Source organism: Anopheles gambiae, chromosome 2, assembly GCF_943734735.2.
Source record: "Anopheles gambiae chromosome 2, idAnoGambNW_F1_1, whole genome shotgun sequence".
NCBI classification, from domain to species: Eukaryota; Metazoa; Arthropoda; class Insecta; order Diptera; family Culicidae; genus Anopheles; species Anopheles gambiae.
Genome location: NC_064601.1, coordinates 29,958,743 through 29,981,022, shown reverse-complemented (window position 1 = coordinate 29,981,022; position 22,280 = coordinate 29,958,743). Strand labels below are relative to the sequence as shown.

Genomic DNA, 22,280 nt, shown 5'->3' with positions numbered 1-22,280 from the left:
AAATCATCTATCTTGCACACATGATAGTGCATCCTGAACCCCCCCCCCCCCCCCCCCCCCATTAGAATAGCGTCGAATGTGCTGCTTACAACGTGCTAGACGGGATGGAAGCGCCAACGTCGCATGCATAATCTTATACTGCTATATTCATTCTGGTGCTCAGAGCAAAATCAGGCCATGACTCACTGCGGCCGTGTGTCTAGCGTCCTCTGTAATGAATGATTTCACTTTCATCGGAACGGTTCGAATCGTTTGTGTGGTGGTGTCGCGGTCGTCGCCGTAGAGAAAGTTTGTTTCCAGAAGGACCCACTTCTTGCTGCCCACAAATTAACGTATTGTGCAATCGCGAGGCAAGCGCGTTACGATGATGTGTTCATTATGGATGATTTTAACATTGCAGTGGAATGTGTTATAAATGGTTTTTAATGTTTGCCTTTTACCGTTCAGCACTACCGAAGAAGCATCGGGTGTTTGCAATGCTCATCACAATGGCAAATTTCGATGCAGAACGTACCTTTCACTATGCCAATCGATACCCACACCCACCCGTTTTGGTCGTTTCGCCACTTTTTTTGTTGTTGTATCCACTTAACCCAAATGAGCGGCCATATTCCATGTGCCCAATTCTCTGTGCCACGGTGCGAATGGGTCGAGAGGATCGAACGCTGTCAAACTGCTCCTGCCGACCCAGACGACACCGTCCACTGCTCGCCGTGCCTAACGATCCATGCTGGTCGGCCGCACGTGATTCCCAACTCGGCATTAAATTTGTTTCGCACACTGCAACCGAAACACGGCGCCGTCCATCAAGCCGTTTGAGCGAACACGTGCTTTCAAAGCATTTACCCACCCCCGCCCCATTCTTGCTTGCCTGCCTGCTTGCATCCGGTGTAATAAAGCGCGGTGGCCACACTCGACGCGAACCCTCCCTTCGAAGCGAAACCAAATGCAATGAAAACTACAAAAGCGCTACTCTTTAAAACAACAGTGAGCTAGATAGTTGCACAGAAATTACTACACATACGTTTGCGGATGATATGCGCGAGGTACCGCCGGGGAAACGCAAACGGTACGCGCTTGTTTAAATCGAACATTACGCAAAGCAAAACGTGCGCGGCCCTCCCCAAATCTGAACTGACGGTGTATGCCGGCAGCCGGTTTGTGACCAATGGAAAGTAAACAACAGGCCCGAACCGTGATCAGCGTATGCAAACCCGATCGATGATTGCGTTGGTCAAATTTGCACGGCTCGATTGAATCAGTTGATAAATGTACGCTGCTTACCGTACCGATTATGTTCATCCGCGTCACGGTTTGACACCTCGTGGGTCCGCTCTGGGCGGGGTGGTGATATTTTGTAAAGTGTTTCGTTTCCTTTTGTTGTTGCATCAAATGGTTCACTTTACTGTGAGCACATGTCCCATGAAAATGGTAACCTAATTTAGTAACAATAGAGTGTGTGTGTGTTTGCGTGTCCACTTTGCGTTATGTTGCGTTTCGCTCTAGCAAGAATGTTCTACATTCCTTTCGCATTTGCGATGGTGTTTTGCAACCGTTTGAGTAGTATTCAGCGGCAACAATGATGCATACGCGCAGTTTCGCAGATGTATGCTAATTGCTTCTGGCAGCGCTTGACTCATACTCATATGCGTCTCCCTTCTCCGGTTCTGTTTTATCCCTCCCATCTAAAAAAAACGGTGCTTAGTGTCCACAGCTCATTAGCAGCATTAAACACGTATTACGGCACGTCACGTCGGGCGAAATGTGTTTCAATGTCAGATGGACAAAAGCTTAGGGGCAGGAGGAGAAGAAAAACAACAACAACATCACACTTTCAATTTCGTTCACTTTCCGTACGACGAACTGTGTGTGTATGCAAAGATAGAAAGAGAGATAGAGAGAGGGGGTCCCTGGCCAGAGTTGGCGGTTAGATTCGATTTGAGGGATTTTTTTTTTGTAAATTGTTGCTGGTAGCGGATCGTGAAGTTTTTTTTCCAAACACAGTGGAACGGAAGGTTAATTATGCGCTTAGGCTTTCGATGTGTGCCACCGGTGAAAAGGTTTAACGAGACTCGCCTTCTACTGCACAAAACACGATGGGGGGGGGGGGGGGGGCACCCTACGGTGTGACGGTTTGGTAGAGAAATTTCAGGGTTGTGTTTCGGGGTTGCTGTTCTCGTTTTTTTTCGGTTCGTTCCAGGCGGTAACCTTCGATTAAGCCCACACACTCACTCAAAATGTGCCCTTTTTGCTGGCAATCAATACTGACAAACGCGAGGATACCATATCGGGTGTTAGGTATGTAAAGCTTCAGCACTGAAGACCAAAAGTATGTGATGAAAATGACTCGGAATAATGAGATTTGCTAAGCATCTCGATCTTACTCAACCACAGGTCAATTATTCCACGCTCGTACCGATAAGGTTCCAGCGACGCTGCGCAAAAAACTCAATTTGCATCACACTACCACCCGACCCGAACTGGTGGGACTCTTTCAACTGAGACATTAGGAAAAATAAGCACGTCTTCAAAGTGTTTCTCCTATCAATGGAGCTCGGTTCAATTATTCAGTACATTCGCGTAGATGGCGGTGATGGGTCTACCAAACCCCCGGCACACTTCACACGCCCAGCGGCAGCCTGTCAAGATTGCTTCAGATAGTGCATACATTTTAGCTAAATACCTACGGCTACGGTTGGATGCATGTGGGCACTATCATCTCCTCATCGCTCATAACTGCACCTTCTCCCGTTTGTAGAGACGTCTAGAGATCTATTCTTCCCTCGTTGCCCTGCCTCGGTAACGACCTCTGCAGCGACCATCATATCGCATCTTCCGTATCGTCCGTTCCCCTTTACCGTTCGCTCGGAATTTCGGTTTCTCAAATGGCGTACGCTTGTGTTACGAGCCGTGCATCAAACGATGGTGCTGCCGGTGGAAAGGCACTAAACAGTGCTCTTAGATTACCCATTCGATTCAGTTTCAGTAGGTGACGATGATGCGTGCTAAAGTGCGCCAGTTTGCAACAGTGTGCAGCGAAGAACGCCGTGAGAAGCTACCACCAACTACCCGTACGATTGATGGAGGCTGAGAAGCGAAATGGCTTCTTCACATGTGAGACTTGTGGGTTCACATGCATGTAGGAGAGTGGCTCCCAGTTCGCTTCGCTGGTAGTTAACCGTTGCGTAAAGATGAATTGTCCGCGCGACCCATTAGCGGACCTTCACGGGGGTGTTTATGGTCGATTTCTTCAGAGAATCGCTGGGATGCTTTCGATCAGAAGCGGATTAACTCCAACTAACCATTCACCTGCACCTGGGTGTACCGGGCTATTTAAGTTAAGCAAGAGTTTGCGAAGACCTTTTTTAAATGAATTAATAATCAAGTACGGCATGTGTTTTTATGCAAGATCACCGATCCAGTGATCTCACACGAGTGTGTTTGGCGCAGGAAATTTATATCCATCACTCAATCGTCCTCGCAAGTACTGTAATTATCCTAAACACACTATTCATTATTGTGACCAACGAGAAGCCCGTTTAACCGTCCGGTTGGATGGCCGGGAAGCAACGGAGAAAACCCGACGACCCGATGAGCCTTTGCCGATGATACAATCGATTACCGGCCACAGTCATGCCCACATATAGGGGAGGTCTACGAACTACTAGCGCGTGCGCCAGGTGAATCATTCATGCCGTCCATCCGGGTGCGTCCGGTGAAAGTGAAACCTTGATGGCCTGTGTGTGTGTGTCTGTGGACCCTACATGAAGATGACAATCCGCACCAATTAAACTCCAGGTGCAAGGTCAAACTACAACGAAAGCTTCGCCAATGGCTCGTTGCACGAACGCAAAGTAGATTAGCAACAGACGACGAACGCATGCTGCCTTGCTGGATGGCCTTTCAGCGAGACATTTATTTTGTGTGTGTTTTGGCCATCTGCATCCTGCCCTTAACACGGCGATGAAATGTTAGCCAGTAAACTTTAACGTAAACTAGTTGCATCGATTAATTCTTCACAATCGAACAAAAAACGCCTACCTTCGTTTAGAGAGGCGGAAAGCACTGGAGTTCCCAAATGTCACTTGAAACCGGATCAAATCGCTTCCCGAGTCGCTTTTCTGAGTCAGTCATCGAGGTAGCAGCCGAAGAAGTCGTAACCAGTTTGTCCTTTTTTCTTCTGTCGGTTGGCGGTTGGGACATTACTGATGGAGCGGTTAGAAATTGTGCAATTGAAATAAATCATCATCCACCCGATCGAAAGTACCTCGGCGGTACCCGGTGCCGGTGGTAATCGATTGATTTAGCTGTGTTAGCGCAATATGTTGTCATCGTGCGTGCAAGCGATACCACCCCTGCCAGCCGGCGTCTCAACATTAGCCACGCACTCAACATTCCTGCCGGGTGTGGCATTGTGTGGACGGTGTTTCGATTAGCATACTAACCAGACTGGTCGCAACATCGCACACGATACGGCCGGGGAGCTCGATAAGACCGATAGCAAGCATCACGATATGGTGTGGTCATGCATGCCATCATGCAGTTGTGACACTCGGGGCACACATTATGCTTCTTTTAAAACCCAACTCGATAATAATGCGATGCTGCGCTGCAGTACAATGTATAGTGCAAACAATCTTCATCACCACGTACGTCCCACAAACTCACGCAACCTACGACGCTGGCTGGCCGATGATGTTGTAGCCCCCCTCCTGCACACTACACATACATCATCTTCGATGAAAGTGAAATGTTCGGTTATTTAATAGCGCTGCCCCAACGAGCGTGCGTTCAGCGTTTTGGGGACAGAGTTTGATTAGAGTTCCCGGGCGAACAGCCACACCGTGGGGTTAACCTTGATGTAATACCGTTTTAGCTGGGATGGGAACCTTTCCCCTCAATCGAAGTGCGTTGCGATCTGCGATGGTTGGAGGTGTTTATTTGTGGGAACGATCAACGGTCCCCGAAAAAGGGTAAAAAGGGAAGTGAGTCGCTTGTTACGGGCAGGGCCACAAGGGGGGTACCTCGACAGGGAAACTTTCCAGGTCGTTCACGAGCTGGCCCAAAGCTGTCAGAAAATTCCGGTTTTACTTCGGTGATGCAGAGAAGGGAGGTTTGTTTCGTGCGGGAGACACATGCGGGAACCCTGAGATATTATGCAACTTTGACCAACTTTAACACAGCCCTCCGGTTTGGGGGAAAAAGGGAGAAATGACGTGCTTTTTTGGGAGGAATTTCATCGCCTTTTTTGGTGTACAAATTAGATTGATTGCAGACGCTTTTGATTCGGGAGTTCGGAGAGAAGGTTCGAAATCATGTCGTGAGGTATGTGGGTTTGATTCTCTTTTGTAGTAAAAAAATGTGTGTCTTTCTGTTGCTATGTTGCCCAATTATGTTTCCCGTATTGATACAATACCAGTGTAGAGCTATGGGCCTTTCTTCCCTGCTGCGAACGTCTTTTTGATACACTCAGAATTGGTGTAGTTTAATCGGTATTTTTTGTCTACACATCAAGGTTGCTTAATTTACATCTCATCAAGCACATTTTACGGGATATTAATATTGAAGAATTTTAATTTTTATTCGTTTTTTTTTTGTTGGTCCCATTCTTTGGGCATTTAACTGTTCGCAGAATGAGCTTCCTAAGCCGTTTCCATTTTATAGCCTTGTTTGCTGAAATGTGGAACAGATAAAAAGCTAATAAAAGCTTGCCAAGTTCGCACCAATAGTACTGTAGTGGTGGGAGCTCGGAATTGGACCTACCCGATTTCGATTCCGTGTTCGGCAGCCAATTCTGGGGATGACTCCGAATCTGGAATCGTTTCCGGAATTAGAATCGGCCTCAGAATCAGAATCGGATGCGGAATCGGAATGGACCTGAGAATCGCAATTTGGTTCGGAAATGGAATCAGAAATAGAATTAGCTCCGAAATGGGAATCAGTACTTGTATAAGAAGTTTCAGAAGCGAAATCAATCCGGGAAGCTCCATGAGAATCGATCGTTTCCAAGTAAATTTGGATTAATTGCGGCTATCAATACGTAGCATCATTGGACCCAAACGCCTAATATTTTGGAGATCCCAAAACTGACTCTGATTTCGAAACCAGTTCTGATTCCGGAGCCGATTCCGAAGTCGATTCCGGAGCCGATTCCATAACCAATTCCGCAGTTGATTCCGGAACCAATTACGGAGTTGATTCCGGAACCAATTACGGAGTTGATTCCGGAACCAATTCTGAAGCCGATTTCGATTCCAGAAACTAATTTGGGACTTACTACCCGTGATCGATTCCAGAAAACTTCAGAGCTAGCTGGAATCGATTCCGACGAAAACTTCATTTTTCCCATCACTAATGCATTGGTCAAAATGCAATCAAACAAGACATTTGCATTTCAATCGGTAACGGTAACATCTTTACGATAGGATTATTATTTTGTTACTGCAATGGAATGTTTTGTCAAAAAAACGAATAATGGCTTTATTCGTGAACAGAACTTAAACTCGCTTCCTAGGCAAATTTAGCCGGAAAAACTATTTTACCTTCTTGGTTAAACATTACACAAAACGCGAACGGTCCTATGGAAAGCACCATTCTTCAACCGAATAGTGGCAGAAGGGAGTTGTGCGGAGTGGACGCCTGCAGCGGAAACCCATTACTCCCCGAGACTGTTAATCGGTCGGTATGCAAAGCGCGCGAATAAGCCCCCTCCCCCCTTTGGCAGCGTAACACACCAGCACAAAAGCCTGCGAACGAACGTGCGCCAATGTCTTCATTAGCGGTGTGGCGAGAGATATTGCACGCTGCTCATTACTGATGGGTCGGATGCATCGGCCAGCAGACGCCTCCTCGTTTGGTGGATTGGCATGATGGAGGCCTGATGGGTTCGCACAGCACTGGATGCAAAATGTGGCCATTCAAATGAGTAGAGTTGGTGCTTTTGCTTTGAACGTATGGTCCGTATGGTCCGTTGCACACTGTCGAAGGTGGAAAGTGTGCGGTTTTCTCCGCGTCCGTTGGAGGTTTGATGCGACCATTTGTTGCTAAAATCCGCCACCTTTCACCAAGGGTGCAGCTCGGTCGCGCACAACCACGCGCATCACACTTCTCGCTGTGGCGCAGTCTCTCTATTATCGTAATCGTAAGTGGCCCGATGAGTGATGCGGACGGTGATTAACTGCGTGCGATGGAGGAGGCTCATTCCTCGTGCAGCAGGACGACGACGTCAAGGGTTCAAGAACCGATCGAGTGCCGGTGAAACGCAGAAGTTTCTCAACGCTTTAACGCAGCGTGTGAATGCATGTGGGACAGAAAAAGGAGTAAAGCACACACATGAAGGGTGCAAATGCACAACTTCGTCAAGGTGCAGCACTCAAGAAGCGAAGTGATGGGAAAGCACTTCATACGATCGCACCGCAATGGTTAGAAGTCGATCCGAACGACCCCGCGCGTCCATGTCCGCATGTCCATGTCCTCAAAGTGTGTCAAACGTGCATGACGGGGTGAAAACATAAATAATAATATGGTCGACGAGGAGGTTTATGTCTTCTGACTGACTGACTGTCTGACAATGTCACGATCTTTGTTTGCTTCCACGGACGGAGCATCGAAGAAGGGGAAGGAGAGTTTCAAAGAAGCAAATAACTGACAGGACCTATCTTGCATGATGATTAGTAAGAATGGTTTTGAGAGAAATACGGATGGTTTGGATAAATGAATGGGAATTGAAAGACACTGTGTATGCTAATCAGTTCCTGGACCTTGGGAATTGTTTTCCAGACGTTTTTTTTTACACTAATACTGATCGATACATAGTATCTACTGAAGAAGGAATTAGCTTTCAAAAACCATTCTAAAACTGTTCATAAGACATAGCCATTTGTATGACCATGATCGCAATAATTAACTGAAAGCAATCATCATAATTATTCGTTATATCCGTGTTTATTAAACTAATGAGCTTATTTTAAATGTTTAATTTTCTCAAAAACCATTTGTTCATTATATCTATAAGCATCTCCATCATATTACAAACAGTTCGCTATTCAATGCTGGCGAGCAATTTTCACTGCATCCACCACCGGATCAGCACCTTACCTGCATGACTTCACCTAAAGCTTCTCCATCTTGAGCCTTCCCTTTCGCTCTTGCGGCTGCACTCCTGCACAAAAAGCACTGCACCGAGACGAAGGTTTTGGCTTGCCAAAATTAGATTGTTTGATTTGATTCGATCCATTTCGTTCCGACTCCGTTTTCCACACACCGCGCAGTGCGCAGCAATTGCACAACCTCCCAAAGCGCGTGGCATGCGATGCAGCGTCGTGAATGAAGCCTTTTCACAACCGCCAACGACGACGGTGGTAACGATGACGACGACGATGAATGATGGACCCCGCATGGCCTACTGATTGGATCGGATCGGTCAGATTATGAATGTTTAGAATCGAACATTATCCCCCATCTTCGGGTGAAGTAAGGAGCAATTGTTAATGAGATGGTCGATCGATCGGTGTCTCTCTCTTTGGTGCGCCGGTGTCGATCCAGCCTCCGGATGCCTCACGAGGCCGAGTACGGGGGAAAGGTAGTTGGTGGCAGTGGATGGACCTTGCGGAGCTTGCGATCGGTTGGGATTCAATTTTGGCACCAAAATGGCAGTGCATCATCATCTCGTCAGCGGGCGGCCGGGCCCCGGCTGAGGTCGGTTATGGCGTTACTGTGGGAACGCTTTTCATGTACGGTACGGTGGGTGGCGGTGAGGGTGGGAACACTTCCTACGGTGAGATGGTACTTGGCCAACGATTGCGTAAGCGGTCAACCGAAAATTTTGCAACCAAACATCAAGAAAATTGTGGCCCAAAAGCTCCTCGTGCACGTGATTTGTGCTGGTTGTGTTGGTTGATTTTAAAGTTTGTGTCAAAAATCATAGCGTCAAATTGTGCTACGATGGTTTAAATTTAAACCATTGGTTTAAACAAGTCATGTAGGCAAATATTATTCATGCGATGATAAGTCTGCCGGTGTGTCCATCATCATCATTGCCATCATCATCATGACGCCGCGCTTTCTGCATACGCGGATGGATTTGTCTGAGAAATTAGCAACGGACCACAACGTTACGGTGTGGATGTCTGATGACCCACGCAACCCAGCAAACCTGTCCCAAAACTGTCCGCAAAATTACTTTCGCTCCGTTGTGCATGCAACACAATCTTGCCTACTTGGATACGTTTCCACGGCGAACTGTGCGCTGTGTAGCGGGTGGTAAATATTGTTTTGAGGCAAACACGTGACACGGCACGGCAGGAGGAGTAAACAGCATCTGGGTGCGATGTATTGTGTGGAATCTGTTGTTGCATTTTTGCCCTCTGTTTTGTAGTTTCCATTATGCTGCCTAGAAAAGCTCTTCACGTTATTTGTGATTTTGTGAAGTTGAAGTTGAAGTTTGAGTCACAAGTAATGAAGAATGTAGGAGAATTAACAGCACTATTAATTGTAGGCAAAGAAAAATGATGCTCGGAGTGATGTTGTTTCCCTCATACTTTGTCTTAGTAGGACTTAACAGTAAAACAAAATTCCTCCCAACAGAACATACTCTCTCCCCCGTGCGCATTTGCACTGGTGCATCTGTTGCAGGGCTTCGCTGCTGAACTTCGTTTTATACCGTGTAACATGTGCCGCCGGACTTAATTGTAGGGCTTAAATTTATCGTGCAACCTGACGACGCAGTGCCGTGCAGTTTTGCCAGTTCCACCCATTCCTTCTGGTCCAAACTGTGGTGAGAAGGAAGGTATCGGTCGCGGTTCACGGCTGGGCATGTACAAAAAGGGGGGAAGCCCTGAGCCAAGGGCCGGAAGTTGCCGGTGAACAAGGCAAACAATTACTAACAACACGAAGCCAAAAAGCAAAACGAAGTAGTGCACACCGGAAAACAGCGCTGCCAACAACAAACGTGCCTGCTTGATGATAAAGATGCAATTATCCAAAGCATACACACACACGCGAGAAAGATGTAAATCACACCGCGGACGGTGGAATCGTTTATGGAGGCGGGTTTCTATTTACAATGTTGCTGTGTGTGTGTGGGGAGCAAGTGCTGTGGTGATTGTTGTTGCTGTAACATAACACAATGCGAGAAGTGGTTGTGAGTCGTTGATGATGATGAACACATTTTCGGGCGTCAAAAAACGTTTTGGGGTGACGTAGGCCACCGCTGTACGTACCCGCCAGCCGATTGAGGCGTAGCTTGCGCAATGTGAGAGCACTCGCTCATGTGCCGCTTTTCCATGTGTATCTCACACTAATACTGAGCACTACTTCAGTTGGGTGGGTTAAAGAAAATCAATCAAAATCGGTGCGAGCTTTCTCTCCGCGGAGGGTGGCGGAGGAGGGTTGGCTAAATGGTGGGCAGTCATAACAAACCAAAAGCTAAACAAAGATCTGCATGTTGCGAAGAGGAGGGGGATTAGCGGATCTAACGGTTTGTTTCGGCTTCAGTTGACGAATGCAAGGGAAATTAATGCAGTGTGACAAACGTTTAGGTTCAGCATAAGAAATTCAAACAAAAGTGTGCGAGGTCTCTTAGACATGGGAAAATAGTTGTAAAATGCTATTTATGTTGGCTATCATGTGCCTTATTCGTTAACCCTCAGGGATACTAATTCCCGAGTTGGACGTTTCGATATCTAGGGCCCAAGAAGCTACGTGATGTAGACTCAAATTGGTCAATGGCACGTTAGATAGAATTTATTTATTTTTTATCCAAATTTTACTAATGATGGTATAAGAGATATAAGAGATATCTTATCTGTTTCAGATTACAGATCTGAGAGTACAAGTTAAATACCACATTCAGTTGCGTGATCATTGAATCACACTTGAAGAACTGTAGTGTAGGTCACTGATAGTTTTAGTTGCATTTAAACGGGGAGATTATTTCCAATTTTATTTAAAATCATTCACTCAAAAGCGTTTCACTTATATGTTTACATTTTTTTCCGAGGGCTTTTCTACTTTCCCTTTGAAACTGGAAGTATTCCTCCTAATGTATGTAAAGCCTTTTGGTTGTTTTACCAAAAAGACATTAAAATAACTTCCAACCTCTATCGTTTCCACTGCAGAAGATCGCAAATAATGACACTTTCCTCCAACGAGATGCATGCAAATATGCACCACTACTTCCTCCCACCGCACCGAGGGATAGTTTCTGAGGATGCAAAGCAGAGAAAAACAACCAAAACGGCAAAAAGAAACACGAACCCTTCTTGCCTCTTGCCAGCGTTTGACGCTCAGGTTCGGCGAGCACCCAAAAGCCACCCAACCGGAGCGGAGCAACTTTCCTGTGCACGACGATCCGCGCACCCACACCCTAGTTGGAAAAAGTGGGAGGGAGGGAGAGGGGAGGGGTGAAAACCGCAAGCCCGCTAATCTCATTCCGGTTGAATTAATAATTCCAAAATTAAGACCAAAAACCAACACGAGAAACGATTTCAACTTTCCATCGCTATCTATCGCTGGTTTCCTGGGTTTGTTGCAGCATTTTGGCAGCATTGGCAGCTGATCCGATTACATTGAATCTGCGCTTGAATGTGTTCGCGAGTGTGTGTGTGTGTGTTTTGTTTTTCTTCCTCATTTTTCAACGACGGCTGCTGTCCCAATGCGCCTGCGGTGTCGGTGGCGGTTTGGCGTTATCATCTTACCCCTTAGCGTTGTGCTTCTTGGTTTGCGCATACACGGCCAGAAATGCAGGAAAAACTGCAGCTCGGTCTTAAGGCGCGATTGCAACGTGTGCGCAAGCGGGCGATTTCCCATTGTGTTGTGCCGTGCGGAGGAGAGTTAATAAACCTAGCCCGTCACCATCGCACAACTCCCGCTTCGGAGTGCCACGCTGGCAAAGGGTAATTCCACCCTGTTGGGTTAGTCTTATTACACGGCCGCTTGTATCACCCGGATAGCCAACAACCCACACGAGGATTAGTAGTAATCGTTGCTTACCCCGCGCAGCAGAAGCAACCCCTGTCCCGCGTGTGTCCACGCTCGCACGGCGCGGCCCGTGATCAATCTTGTGGATTGCACCACCACCACCAGGCAAAACACAATCCGCTTGATTACTGATGGTGCGGTCTATAAATGTTTCCTGCTGCTTCCTGCATGTACTTGGTTGGCGTTTCGCGGTAATTATTTATTTTTATCGCGCACTTCCCGAACGTTCGATGCAGGATAGCATAAGCAAGCATAAGTAGAAAGCAAACATATGCACAGCAATCAAAGCGCAAAGCCGTTATGCGGTGGTTCGTTAGAAACCCCTACACCCAACCAAAAACGGGTGACACGGGTTTGCCCTTATCCAAAAGCCCGCGGATTCAATGGCTTGCGTCAAAAGCGAAAGCCCCCCAAAGCCCGTCACTAACGGCTGTCAGCATGTCCAGCCGATCCTGTTTTAAAATCATGGTCAAAGCGCACATGGTTTGCGCCTGTCGGAAGGATTATGGTACACTGCTCAAACTCCAAACTAATGGAATGGTCAAAATCAAGGTTATTAGGCTCAAATGGAACATAACAAACACTTCAAACCAAAGGATATGGCCGCTCCGAGCTGTATAGTATTGCTGGGCATTTGCGAATGTAGCTAAATTTATTTTAAAACCTCATTTCTATGAGTGAATGATAGACTCATCAAGGAAATCAATTTAAAATGGTGTGTTTAAAAACGTATCCTTCACTCGAAATAAACATTCGCATTCTGGCAGTTGCTGCTCTGGAAAATGCACGGCCTACTACTACTACCACCCACACCCATTAGACGCTGCATAACAACATCATGACACGATAATTCACTTTCGCTGCCACTTCTCAGCTCCTGCCGCTGCTGAAACACCGTCATCGTCATCATCACCTACATCATTATTTTCACTTTTGTCAGCTTTCACGGGTGGGCACAGTTCTCGGCCCTGTGACAAGGGAAGATAAAAGCAGTTACTGGTAAAAAGCGATAGCGGTGATGTCGCGCTAGCAAGAAAGCGCTACCACTATTCGCGGAGTAGTTTACCGAGCCCAGCAGCGATGAAAAATAAAACGGGTTCTATTAGGTTTTGCACTTGGGAAAGCAATCGTTATCGGCGTGGTCCGGGCACGGGCTTTTGTCAAGAAAGGAGGAGGAAAAAAAACACAACACGTTTATCGCCGCGGTATGTTATTAGTGGAAAGGATATCACTCCAAGAGGCGTAAAGTTTGGCTTTGCGATAATTTATTTATTTTTATCAGGAAATACACGGAGAAGCAAGCAGTTTCTGGGCAGTTATGCTTTTAATGCAGAAATTGAGTGAGTCAACTGTTGCATAGGTAAATGATTCATTTCAAGGGTGTCGTAAAAGCTTATCGGTATTTTAAAAAAAGCTTCACAACGTGATAGATTTGCAGTTAAACGCAATTAGTACTTCTAAGTAGTCGCAAGCGTCACAATTTAGTGATATTTTAAACAACTCTTTACTCCTGTTCGTCGGTCAGGTCTTCCTCAATAGAGGTCCAACAGACTTTACCAACGACTGTCTTATTTAAACCAGACAAATAATTCATTATTAAAGGAGAGGGGACACCGGTGTTCTGTATTGGAATCGAAATCGTTCGGCTTTGTACAAGTCGGTGCGTCTACTTATATGACCATTTAGTCAATAGCAACGGTACTGTGCTAAGGTGGAACTTAAACAAAATTGTCTGAGTTGTTTATTGATTTATAGCTTTAAAATATGTTAATCATAGTACTTTTGTCCAATTTATTCTTCTAATAATCTAAGAAGCAATAATTAAAATGGCCCGAATTTCCAAATTTGATTATTAAATATAATTCAAACCCGTTCATCGAGTGCTTTGGAACCTTTGTGCATACTCAACCATAAATAATACTTATCATCAAGTATTCAACACACTTCGAGACACCAAAAAATGACCCTTTCTTCTACGGTTTCCAATTTCTTTCCCCCAGCTAAAAGCAGGTGTGTGTGGCTTGTTTTGTACCACGTGCTCCGTTTCCGCTACGTTCAGCGATGGAAATATCGTTAATTTTACGTGTACATATTATTACAGCAAAAGTCAATTCGTCAACAGCGCACCAGCACCCCCCCCCCCCACGCCTTCGCCATGTTCCTTCTGTTTCACTTTCACGCGGACAAACAAAATATTGACTTATCTTTGGCCGTTCATCATTGCAAACGGCGGTACCTAGCCGCTGCGGCCAGGCTCATCCCTCCCTCCCCGACGACCGGTGTGTCTGCCGGTACCGCCACTCGCCTGGCATGACGCGGAAGCGGCTGCACCAAACAAGAGTTACCGGCTAATTTTTGGGACAAAAATAAATGACAAAAATGTTGCTCCGGTCGTGCCCACCAGTTCCGCTAAAGTATACCGTTGCCGAAGACGATGACGACCAGCTCCGCTGATGGCTGTGAGCAGACAGACAGCGGCACCGTGACATAATCGAATGTCGGTCACAATGGTGCCCCCGAGGGCCGTCGATGAAACGACCTCCCTTTCGTGGTAAAGCCACAACCAGCCAGCCTGCCAGCCAGTCCGGTGCAAGCAACAATGACAACCGTGACAGTTTCACATGGTGTGGTGCGGTGCCACAACTTCGAGAGCTGCGCTTGCATAGCCCAGTCCTACCCGAAACCTGAAACAGGCCCAGATCGAGGAAGTATCTTGATTTCCAAAGGGCATAATTGTTGTCTCGGCAGCGCGTGGGGGTGAGGTAGTAGCGCGGAGTGGCAGGAACACAAAAAAGCCAAAGCCTGGCGGCAGCAAAATTGTGTTTGCATTGCTCGCAATCTCCGAAGGGGGACTTGCGCGCTGGCTGCCGCCTGCCCATTTGGCCAATGGCACTTTTTTCGCTTTTGCCCATGCATCCCATTTGCGCCATTTGCATTGCGCGGCGTTGTGTGTTTCCCATTTCGCTCCGGTTTCCCAGTTCCCAGGCCCTCTACAGTCACCTTTTGGCCCGCTGTTCCACCTGTGCCGTGGTGAGCTTCCCAGCCATCCGCAGCAGCAGCATGGACCGTCGCTTATCGCCGTTCGAGTGTGTAGTAGCTCCGGCGCTGGCTGGTGTTGGATGGTGTAGCTTGCGCGACCAATCTGTCGCGGTCGGTAATACGGGGGAAGACAAAATAACAACCTCCCCCGGTGCTGTTTGCTTACATCATTAAACATCTTCGGTTGTCACGTGGCCTTTTGGCTGTGTCGAAGAAGAACCATGTTGTTTGCGCCGGGCTGTTGGGCCGGTTTTTGTTGTCGTTTGGTTGTTGTGGGATATGCGCACCTTTCACAGTATGGCTTGTTGGCGCTTGCTTGAAAGGGGTGTTGCGCCTACTTCCTCATTGTTCTGATTCCAACGAGCATCATTTGATGTGTGGTTGTGTGTGTGTTTGCGGCCAGTAGCGCCGTTAAGATGGATCTTTTTTGCAAGGTGCAGAGTTGACAGGCTTCGCGTTAGAGCACTCGCCAAACGTTTTATGGTACGGTTGAGGAAGAGAGTTGCTGCACAACTTGCTGTAAATAGTGGTGATGTGTGGCTGTAGCCAGCCATTTATTGGCGTACGAACGCGTAATTGTGTCGCGATGCGAAACCTGGCATCTTTCTCTCTCTCAGTGTGTTTGCCAGGAAGTGATGTATGTATGCTGTTCGATTGGGTGCCATTCACGATCTGGTTGGTCTGCCGTGCTTTGCACACTTTCTAGTTTGTTTAATAGTCGTAAACGATTATTCCATAAGCAATGAGCTGCCAGTTTGTGTCAGGGTTAGGTAAAGCGAGTTTTCGTTTGTATTTCCCGTGTACGACTCAGTGTGATGTCTTGTAAATGGTTTGCCATTCTGTTGCTGTTTTTTATGAAGCATATGATGCAATATTCTATACCGAAGAAGTTTATTGTAACCTTGCTCTAAATGAACCTTCTTGTGGGAAGTAGTTTGTAGAGCTTGGATGTGGTAATTTTGCTTCCGTTGGCGAGTATCGTTCCAGAGCGTCACAGAAAGGACAACTAAGCTACGATGCTCGATGAAGATCACTTCGAGTATTCCCACCAAGTAATTTCCTATCGATTATAAGCAATGGTAGTGATCCGAATGGTAGGATAATTTGGTCACATATGAAGTCGAGATACACGACGAACGCCGTTTATTCACTTGGAAGTAGCTGCTGCTCCGCAACCTGTAAAAAGATACTAAAAAACACTTAAATGGGAGGTTGTAAACTATCTGCTGTATATTGTAGACATTGCTCTTTCAGTTAACAGTCTGTTCTGAGCTATCGACCACGATCTGGCTGATTAGCACTGCTCCAATTACGATTAGGTGAAAGATTTATCGTCGGATAGTGACCTAACAGCCGTGTTTTTGTCAATACAGGATAGGAGACGTACCTAAAATTTTGGGAAAAATAGTAAATAATGTATAAATAACTAATTTTTAACAAAAAAGTATGAAAGTTTGATTAAAATGTTTTATTTATTTGACTTGTTGGCCATGCGCATGCTTATCTAAATCGTATGTATGGTCTTATTAATCGAGATTTATATAGAGATTTATACGATTTCAACTAATAAGCATAAGACATGATAGAAATGAGCAACGCACTATTAGCTACAATGTAAATCGTTGTTTCTGTTCACATTGATCACTACAAGCGATTGAGACTGTGAAATTAATCGTTTCTAAATCAATTTAACTATCTTCTTTCCCTTCATCTCGCGATGCCTCTTCTATGAAAAGAAACGATTGAAAGCTAGCGATTGATCCAACTAGATCAATCTCGACCCCAAAACCTCCCGACGATCGCGACCGGTCCGGGTCGTTCACGGAGTAGTAACGCAAAAGCTGGTCTAGAAAAAGGAAACATTATATACGCGACCGGATAGTTCAACACTGTCGAGCATTGTTGGAAAAATCGGCCAGCTGTCTGTGTGAGCGGGGCCGGGGGCCTTTTGTTGTTGTTGTGAGTGCCATTTCGCATATCCGCAACTCTCCATCTCTCTGCATCAGCAAAAGCAACCGGCTTCGTTCGATCGCACCACGTTGGCGGTTTGGCGGTGTGTTCACCCGGACCGGTTCGTTTCACTGGCCACTGCCAACGGCCCTGAACCGTGAGGCAGTAGGAGGCCATCGTTGCAAGGCAGTCGGGGGCAGGATCGCCAGATAGTGTGCTGCAGGACAGATGCAAATCGCGCCCGCTCCGGCATCGTTTGCCGTTGGTGAAAATACGAAATCGGGCAGCGGGCAACAGGATGATCTGTGCTAGAGCAACCAGCAACCTTCGCCACCCCGCTGGCTATAGGTCGTGGCTGGCAGAGCGCAAGACATCGCTTTAATTCCGCCCTGCAGCAAAACGTGTCGCAAAGCTCGTTTTGCCACGGTGCAATCCGCGTCACCGGGTGACTAATTTTTGGTATCGATTTCACGCGCCAGCGTGGTGCAAGCCCGGTGCGGAAACGATGATTGATTTCGTGTCGAAACTTGTGTACTTCAATACTGGTATTGTGATGTTTGGTGGAGAAAGCAAGATCATGTTTTATAAGCGGTTGGCAAACCTATTTCGATATCTGGAGAGTTAACAAAATACAATATAATTTCGTTCATAAATGGTAACTTCTTCTCACAACCACGTTACTAAAAGTGCCCTTCCCTGACAAACAAATCGCAACACCACGGTAAGCTCAGAAACCGAACATAATTAACGCGCCCCGCACGATCGTTTCAGAAGGGTAGTGCGTAGCAATGCCGCACTTAAAGGCGGCCAAACCTTGAACGGACACGATGTTGATTTTGGGAAACCCTATCATCAAACTAACTCGCTCGATTGCAAAAAAAAGGCACCATGATCATGGCCCTGAAACAGCCCACCGGTCCGGCCCACCGCACAAACGCGAGTAGTTAACCGTAACGATCAACGATCATCATCACCATCATCATCAAAGCAAGCCACCTTCCACCGCTTGAGCGACGCGGATGTCACCATGGCAGACAACCGAACGGTCAAGTTCGGACGGCTTTAGCACGCGATAATGATATGTGCATTCAAATGCTCTGCTCACTAATAACGCGATGCTCCCCCCCGGTTGGCAAAAGTTCATCTTTATCAGGAAGTGAAACACAAATTATGCCAAAGATGGATGTTGAACGAATTGAGTGAAGCGAGTTTTTATCGTCTTCTGTCTTTCTTTTTTTTGGCATTTGATCGTGTGTTGCGTAAACAGTTTCACTGCCTCCTAGTGGTTTGGCTGAAGTGTACGAAGAGCAGAGCACATCTCTTATCACTTTCATCTTCTTCACTTTGTCGGACGGTGCGATAATAGCAATTATCACCTCTCTATTGCTCGATATCCAACAACACGTCGCGTATGGTCCGCAATGAAAGATCCATCTGGATTTTTGGCGTACGAAGGCCTTTTCTTACCAGACTTGGCCCGATGGCTTCATAATCAATGCCGTCACATCACGATCAACCCCAGCCGGAATACCACTCGGCGGTACAGGCGAGAGGGATGGTGCTGACCGACACCGAAGGGGGCCGTTGCACTTTCGCTATCGGGCGGGTTTCGTAACGCGCTGAAGAATCGCGTTTCGCGTGCATTTTCTTTCCGTTGTTTCCAATTTATTTTCCTGCAAGCTTACATATCATTTGAAACAAAGTAGAAAAGACCGTTTCTTTCCACTATCCCCGCCTCTGTAAGGGTTCGAACTGTGGCTAGTCTTACCTGGTGACGGGGAAATCGTTTAAATGATTACATATCTACAGTTGAACCAATCAGATTATAACCCAGCACATGAAATGAGTTAATGAATAATAGCCTGAAGTTGATGGATGGGACGAACGATCGATTTGTGGGCTTGTGCGGAGGTTACATTTTAAGGACAGGACAGTTAAAAATGGTCTACAATCCTTCTTCCTTTTCCCATGAGACGATTTTAACTGAAGAAAAGTAACAAGCAAAAACCAGCAAAAAAAACATGAACTCCAAACGATCGATAATCGGTTTTAATGTATGCTGCTGGATGCGTACTAAAGGCAGTGCATTTGTAACTATTTTTGTTTCTCCCCGTTCCGTTCTTTACATTTTTTATTCCCGCTGAAAAACATATGATTTGCGAAACGTTCATTAGCTTCATTACCGTTGCGTGTTTCGATCGTGCGAAAAACCGGCATCACCACAGCAGCACCGGCCGGGCGAGCTTGCCAGGCACAAGATTGTCCTTCAGAGCCGTACATGACGTAATCCGGGCCGAAATTGCCTCGCCGCAAAGGGAGTGGTTTTTGCTAATATTTCACCTCCAATCCTTTCGCTTTTGGGAGGAGAAAGAGCCGGCGAGAAAGCTGTAGCGATCGTCGTATGGCGGAGCACGGCCTGGCAGCGATCATTTGTGACGCGCGATTGCTTCAACGCTGCTAAGAAGTAAAGAACGGCGCGCTGGACCTTAATGGTTCTTTAATCTGGTGAAAATTACTGCCACAGCCGGGGCATGCTTACCGAAATGTTCTTTGGTGGTGGTGTGTTACGTGGGTTCGCGAAAAAAAAGCCACATTAAAATAAACCGGTTCGGGGCAAATTAGTAATTTCCCAAGAATAACTCGTAACGAGCATGATTCTTTCTCGCCCCTCCATAGGTATGCACTGAGGGGTTCCGGTGGGCTTGCCTTGCTAGAAAGGCATTAGCAATTTGTAGCAGCTGATTGAATTTGTACGATCAAAGGGGCGAGTAAGGCCTACATGATCGCGAGTACCAAGCGGAGGAGTGCGTCATATGCACGCTTGCTTGGTAGTCAGCTGGTGCATCTGGCTTAGCTCATTTCGCAGCGTCAAAGGGCATTCGTTTTGTTCCTATGTTTGCTCCATTATGTGTCTGCCTATATGCTGCTTCTTTTTAATAGCATAGCTTTATCAAATATCCATATCAAATCTACTACACATCAAAAGAAATAGAATGAGCTCTGTAAAATGACCAATCGTTTCCCTTCGCTTTGTGTTAGTATTTGAAACGATCGTGTTTGAGATCAGTTTACCGTACAGCGAGATAAAAAAAGGTACCGGTTTCATTTTCACCTAGTTCTGCACGCTACTGTTGGCAACTTAAAAAAAAAATAGGACGGTTTTAGTTTTTGTCATTTGTCAAGCGGTGAGAGCAATGAAACAAAAACTCGCTTTAATAACCGGATCGATTTTAATTTTAGATAGCCCCGTGCGTTGGACGCCTTGGAGTGATGAAGACAATCTAAAGTATAGCAAAAGTTTTCATCTTATTTTTCTTGCTCTGGCATTGGCAATTGTTGTCGAGAAACTTTTGATAGATCGTGTTTTGTATCTAAGGATGAGGATCGATGGTTGAAAAAAGGGGGAAAATGTAAAATATTGTCAAGGAACTTATCTTCATTTTAGCACGGTTTTACTACAGAATGACGAAAACAACTAATAGTGAAAATTCCCCTTTTTCCCTTCTTTCCCTTCTTTTAGGTTGTGCATGGAGTCCAGCTCGAACCGCTGCATGTGATCCGCAAGCGGAGCATCGATCAACCACTTCGAATACTGATCGTGTACGATGAATCCGTCTACCGCTTAGATACCGATAAATTCTCACTTATAAACGTAAGTATTACAATGTCAACACCGTATCGTTTAAAATTGTGAAATATAACACCTTTTTTTGCCTACGAAATTCCAGAACACAATCCTACCGGAAGCGGTTCGCTTTTGGGAGCAAGCCCTAATGGTGCGCCAGACAAAGGAAACCATAAGATTGAACCGGAAGTGTGAAAGCAGTCAGGTGTTTGTGAAGAACTCTATGACCTATTGCATCGATTCCTGCAAGCAAGTGACGCTCTGTGGCGAAGTACAAGTTCCACCGGATCATCTCGATGTAAGTTGATATTGAAACCTGTAAACCGAAATAGTGTCTCATCACGATATTTCTCTTATTTGCAGGTATGTCGCGTGTGCAACTCTACCGGGCAGGATTGTCACGAAGATGCAAACACAACGGCCGGTCCGGGCATATCGAACGCGGACTTTGTGTTTTACGTCTCAGCGCTCCAATCGGAACGGTGCCATAAAGGGCTTACGGTGGCGTATGCGGCCCACTGCCAGCAGGAGGCAGCGCTCGATCGCCCGATTGCGGGCCATGCCAACCTCTGTCCGGACAGCATTAGCACCAAACCGCAAGAGCTGCAGACGCTGCTGTCTACGGTGAAGCACGAGATACTGCACGCGCTTGGCTTTTCCGTTAGTCTGTACGCGTTCTTTCGCAATGATGATGGAACACCGCGAACGCCCCGCAAACCGGACACCGGAAAGCCGTATCTGAATGAGAAGTACGTTGTCTGCGCACGGGAGTGGCTGTGTTTGCGACGGGAAAAATGCTGCATTTGTCACGATCGGATGAGGTACTAATTGTTGCTCTCTGGTTTCACTTAGGTTTCAAATTCACCAGTGGAGTGATGACACCATCCGCAAGGTGGTCCGCACTGATTGGGCCGTACGGGACGGTACGATCAATCGGACGATCGATATGTTCGTGACGCCGCGTGTGGTGCGGGAGGTTCGCGATCATTTCGCCTGCCAGAAGCTGGAGGGTGCCGAGCTAGAGGACCAGGGTGGCGAAGGTACCGCGCTGACGCACTGGGAAAAACGGGTGCTGGAAAACGAAGCAATGACCGGCTCGCACACCCAGAGTTCGGCCTTCTCGCGCATCACGCTGGCGCTGATGGAGGATTCGGGATGGTACAAGGCCAACTACAGCATGGCATCACCGCTGACGTGGGGCCGTGGATTGGGTTGCAATTTTGCGATGCGCAGCTGCAAGGATTGGATCACCTCCAACACCCTAAGGTACAGTGCAAGTGGCCCAAAAAGGCTCATCGTCTTGGTGGATGTGGCAAACAATTGATTCCCAAAACTTGTATTCTACAGAGGACGCTCGATACATCCGTTCTGCGCAAAGGTGAAACGTGATCCGCTGCAAACGGAATGCACCGATGATCGAAGTTCCGTGGCGTTGTGCAATCTGGTGCGCCACACTACGCCACTGCCAGCGCAATACCAAAATTTTGACTCGCTAGCGCACGTTCCTGTTGGCGAGGAAGGGTACTACGGTGGATCCGTTTCCCTTGCCGATCACTGCCCCTACATACAGGAGTTTACCTGGCGCAGCAAAAATGTAGTCGTTCGTGGATCACAGTGCCAGTTTGAGGATAACAATCCTAGTAAGTTGCACCGCGCGCTGATCGACCTGCGCAGTGACGTTGCTTAA

The 22,280-nt window shown here is 46.8% G+C and overlaps 1 protein-coding gene across 1 annotated transcript in view; it reads left to right on the top strand.

The window, feature by feature from the left end:
* Positions 1–22,280, top strand: part of LOC1273008 (leishmanolysin-like peptidase) — a 33,833-nt gene that overhangs the window by 9,732 nt on the left and 1,821 nt on the right. The window contains exons 2-6 of the mRNA XM_311944.5: positions 20,489–20,620; positions 20,697–20,891; positions 20,957–21,342; positions 21,446–21,859; positions 21,941–22,233. Coding sequence (XP_311944.4) covers positions 20,489–20,620; positions 20,697–20,891; positions 20,957–21,342; positions 21,446–21,859; positions 21,941–22,233 — 1,420 coding nt within the window. The remainder of the gene's footprint in view (positions 1–20,488; positions 20,621–20,696; positions 20,892–20,956; positions 21,343–21,445; positions 21,860–21,940; positions 22,234–22,280) is intronic.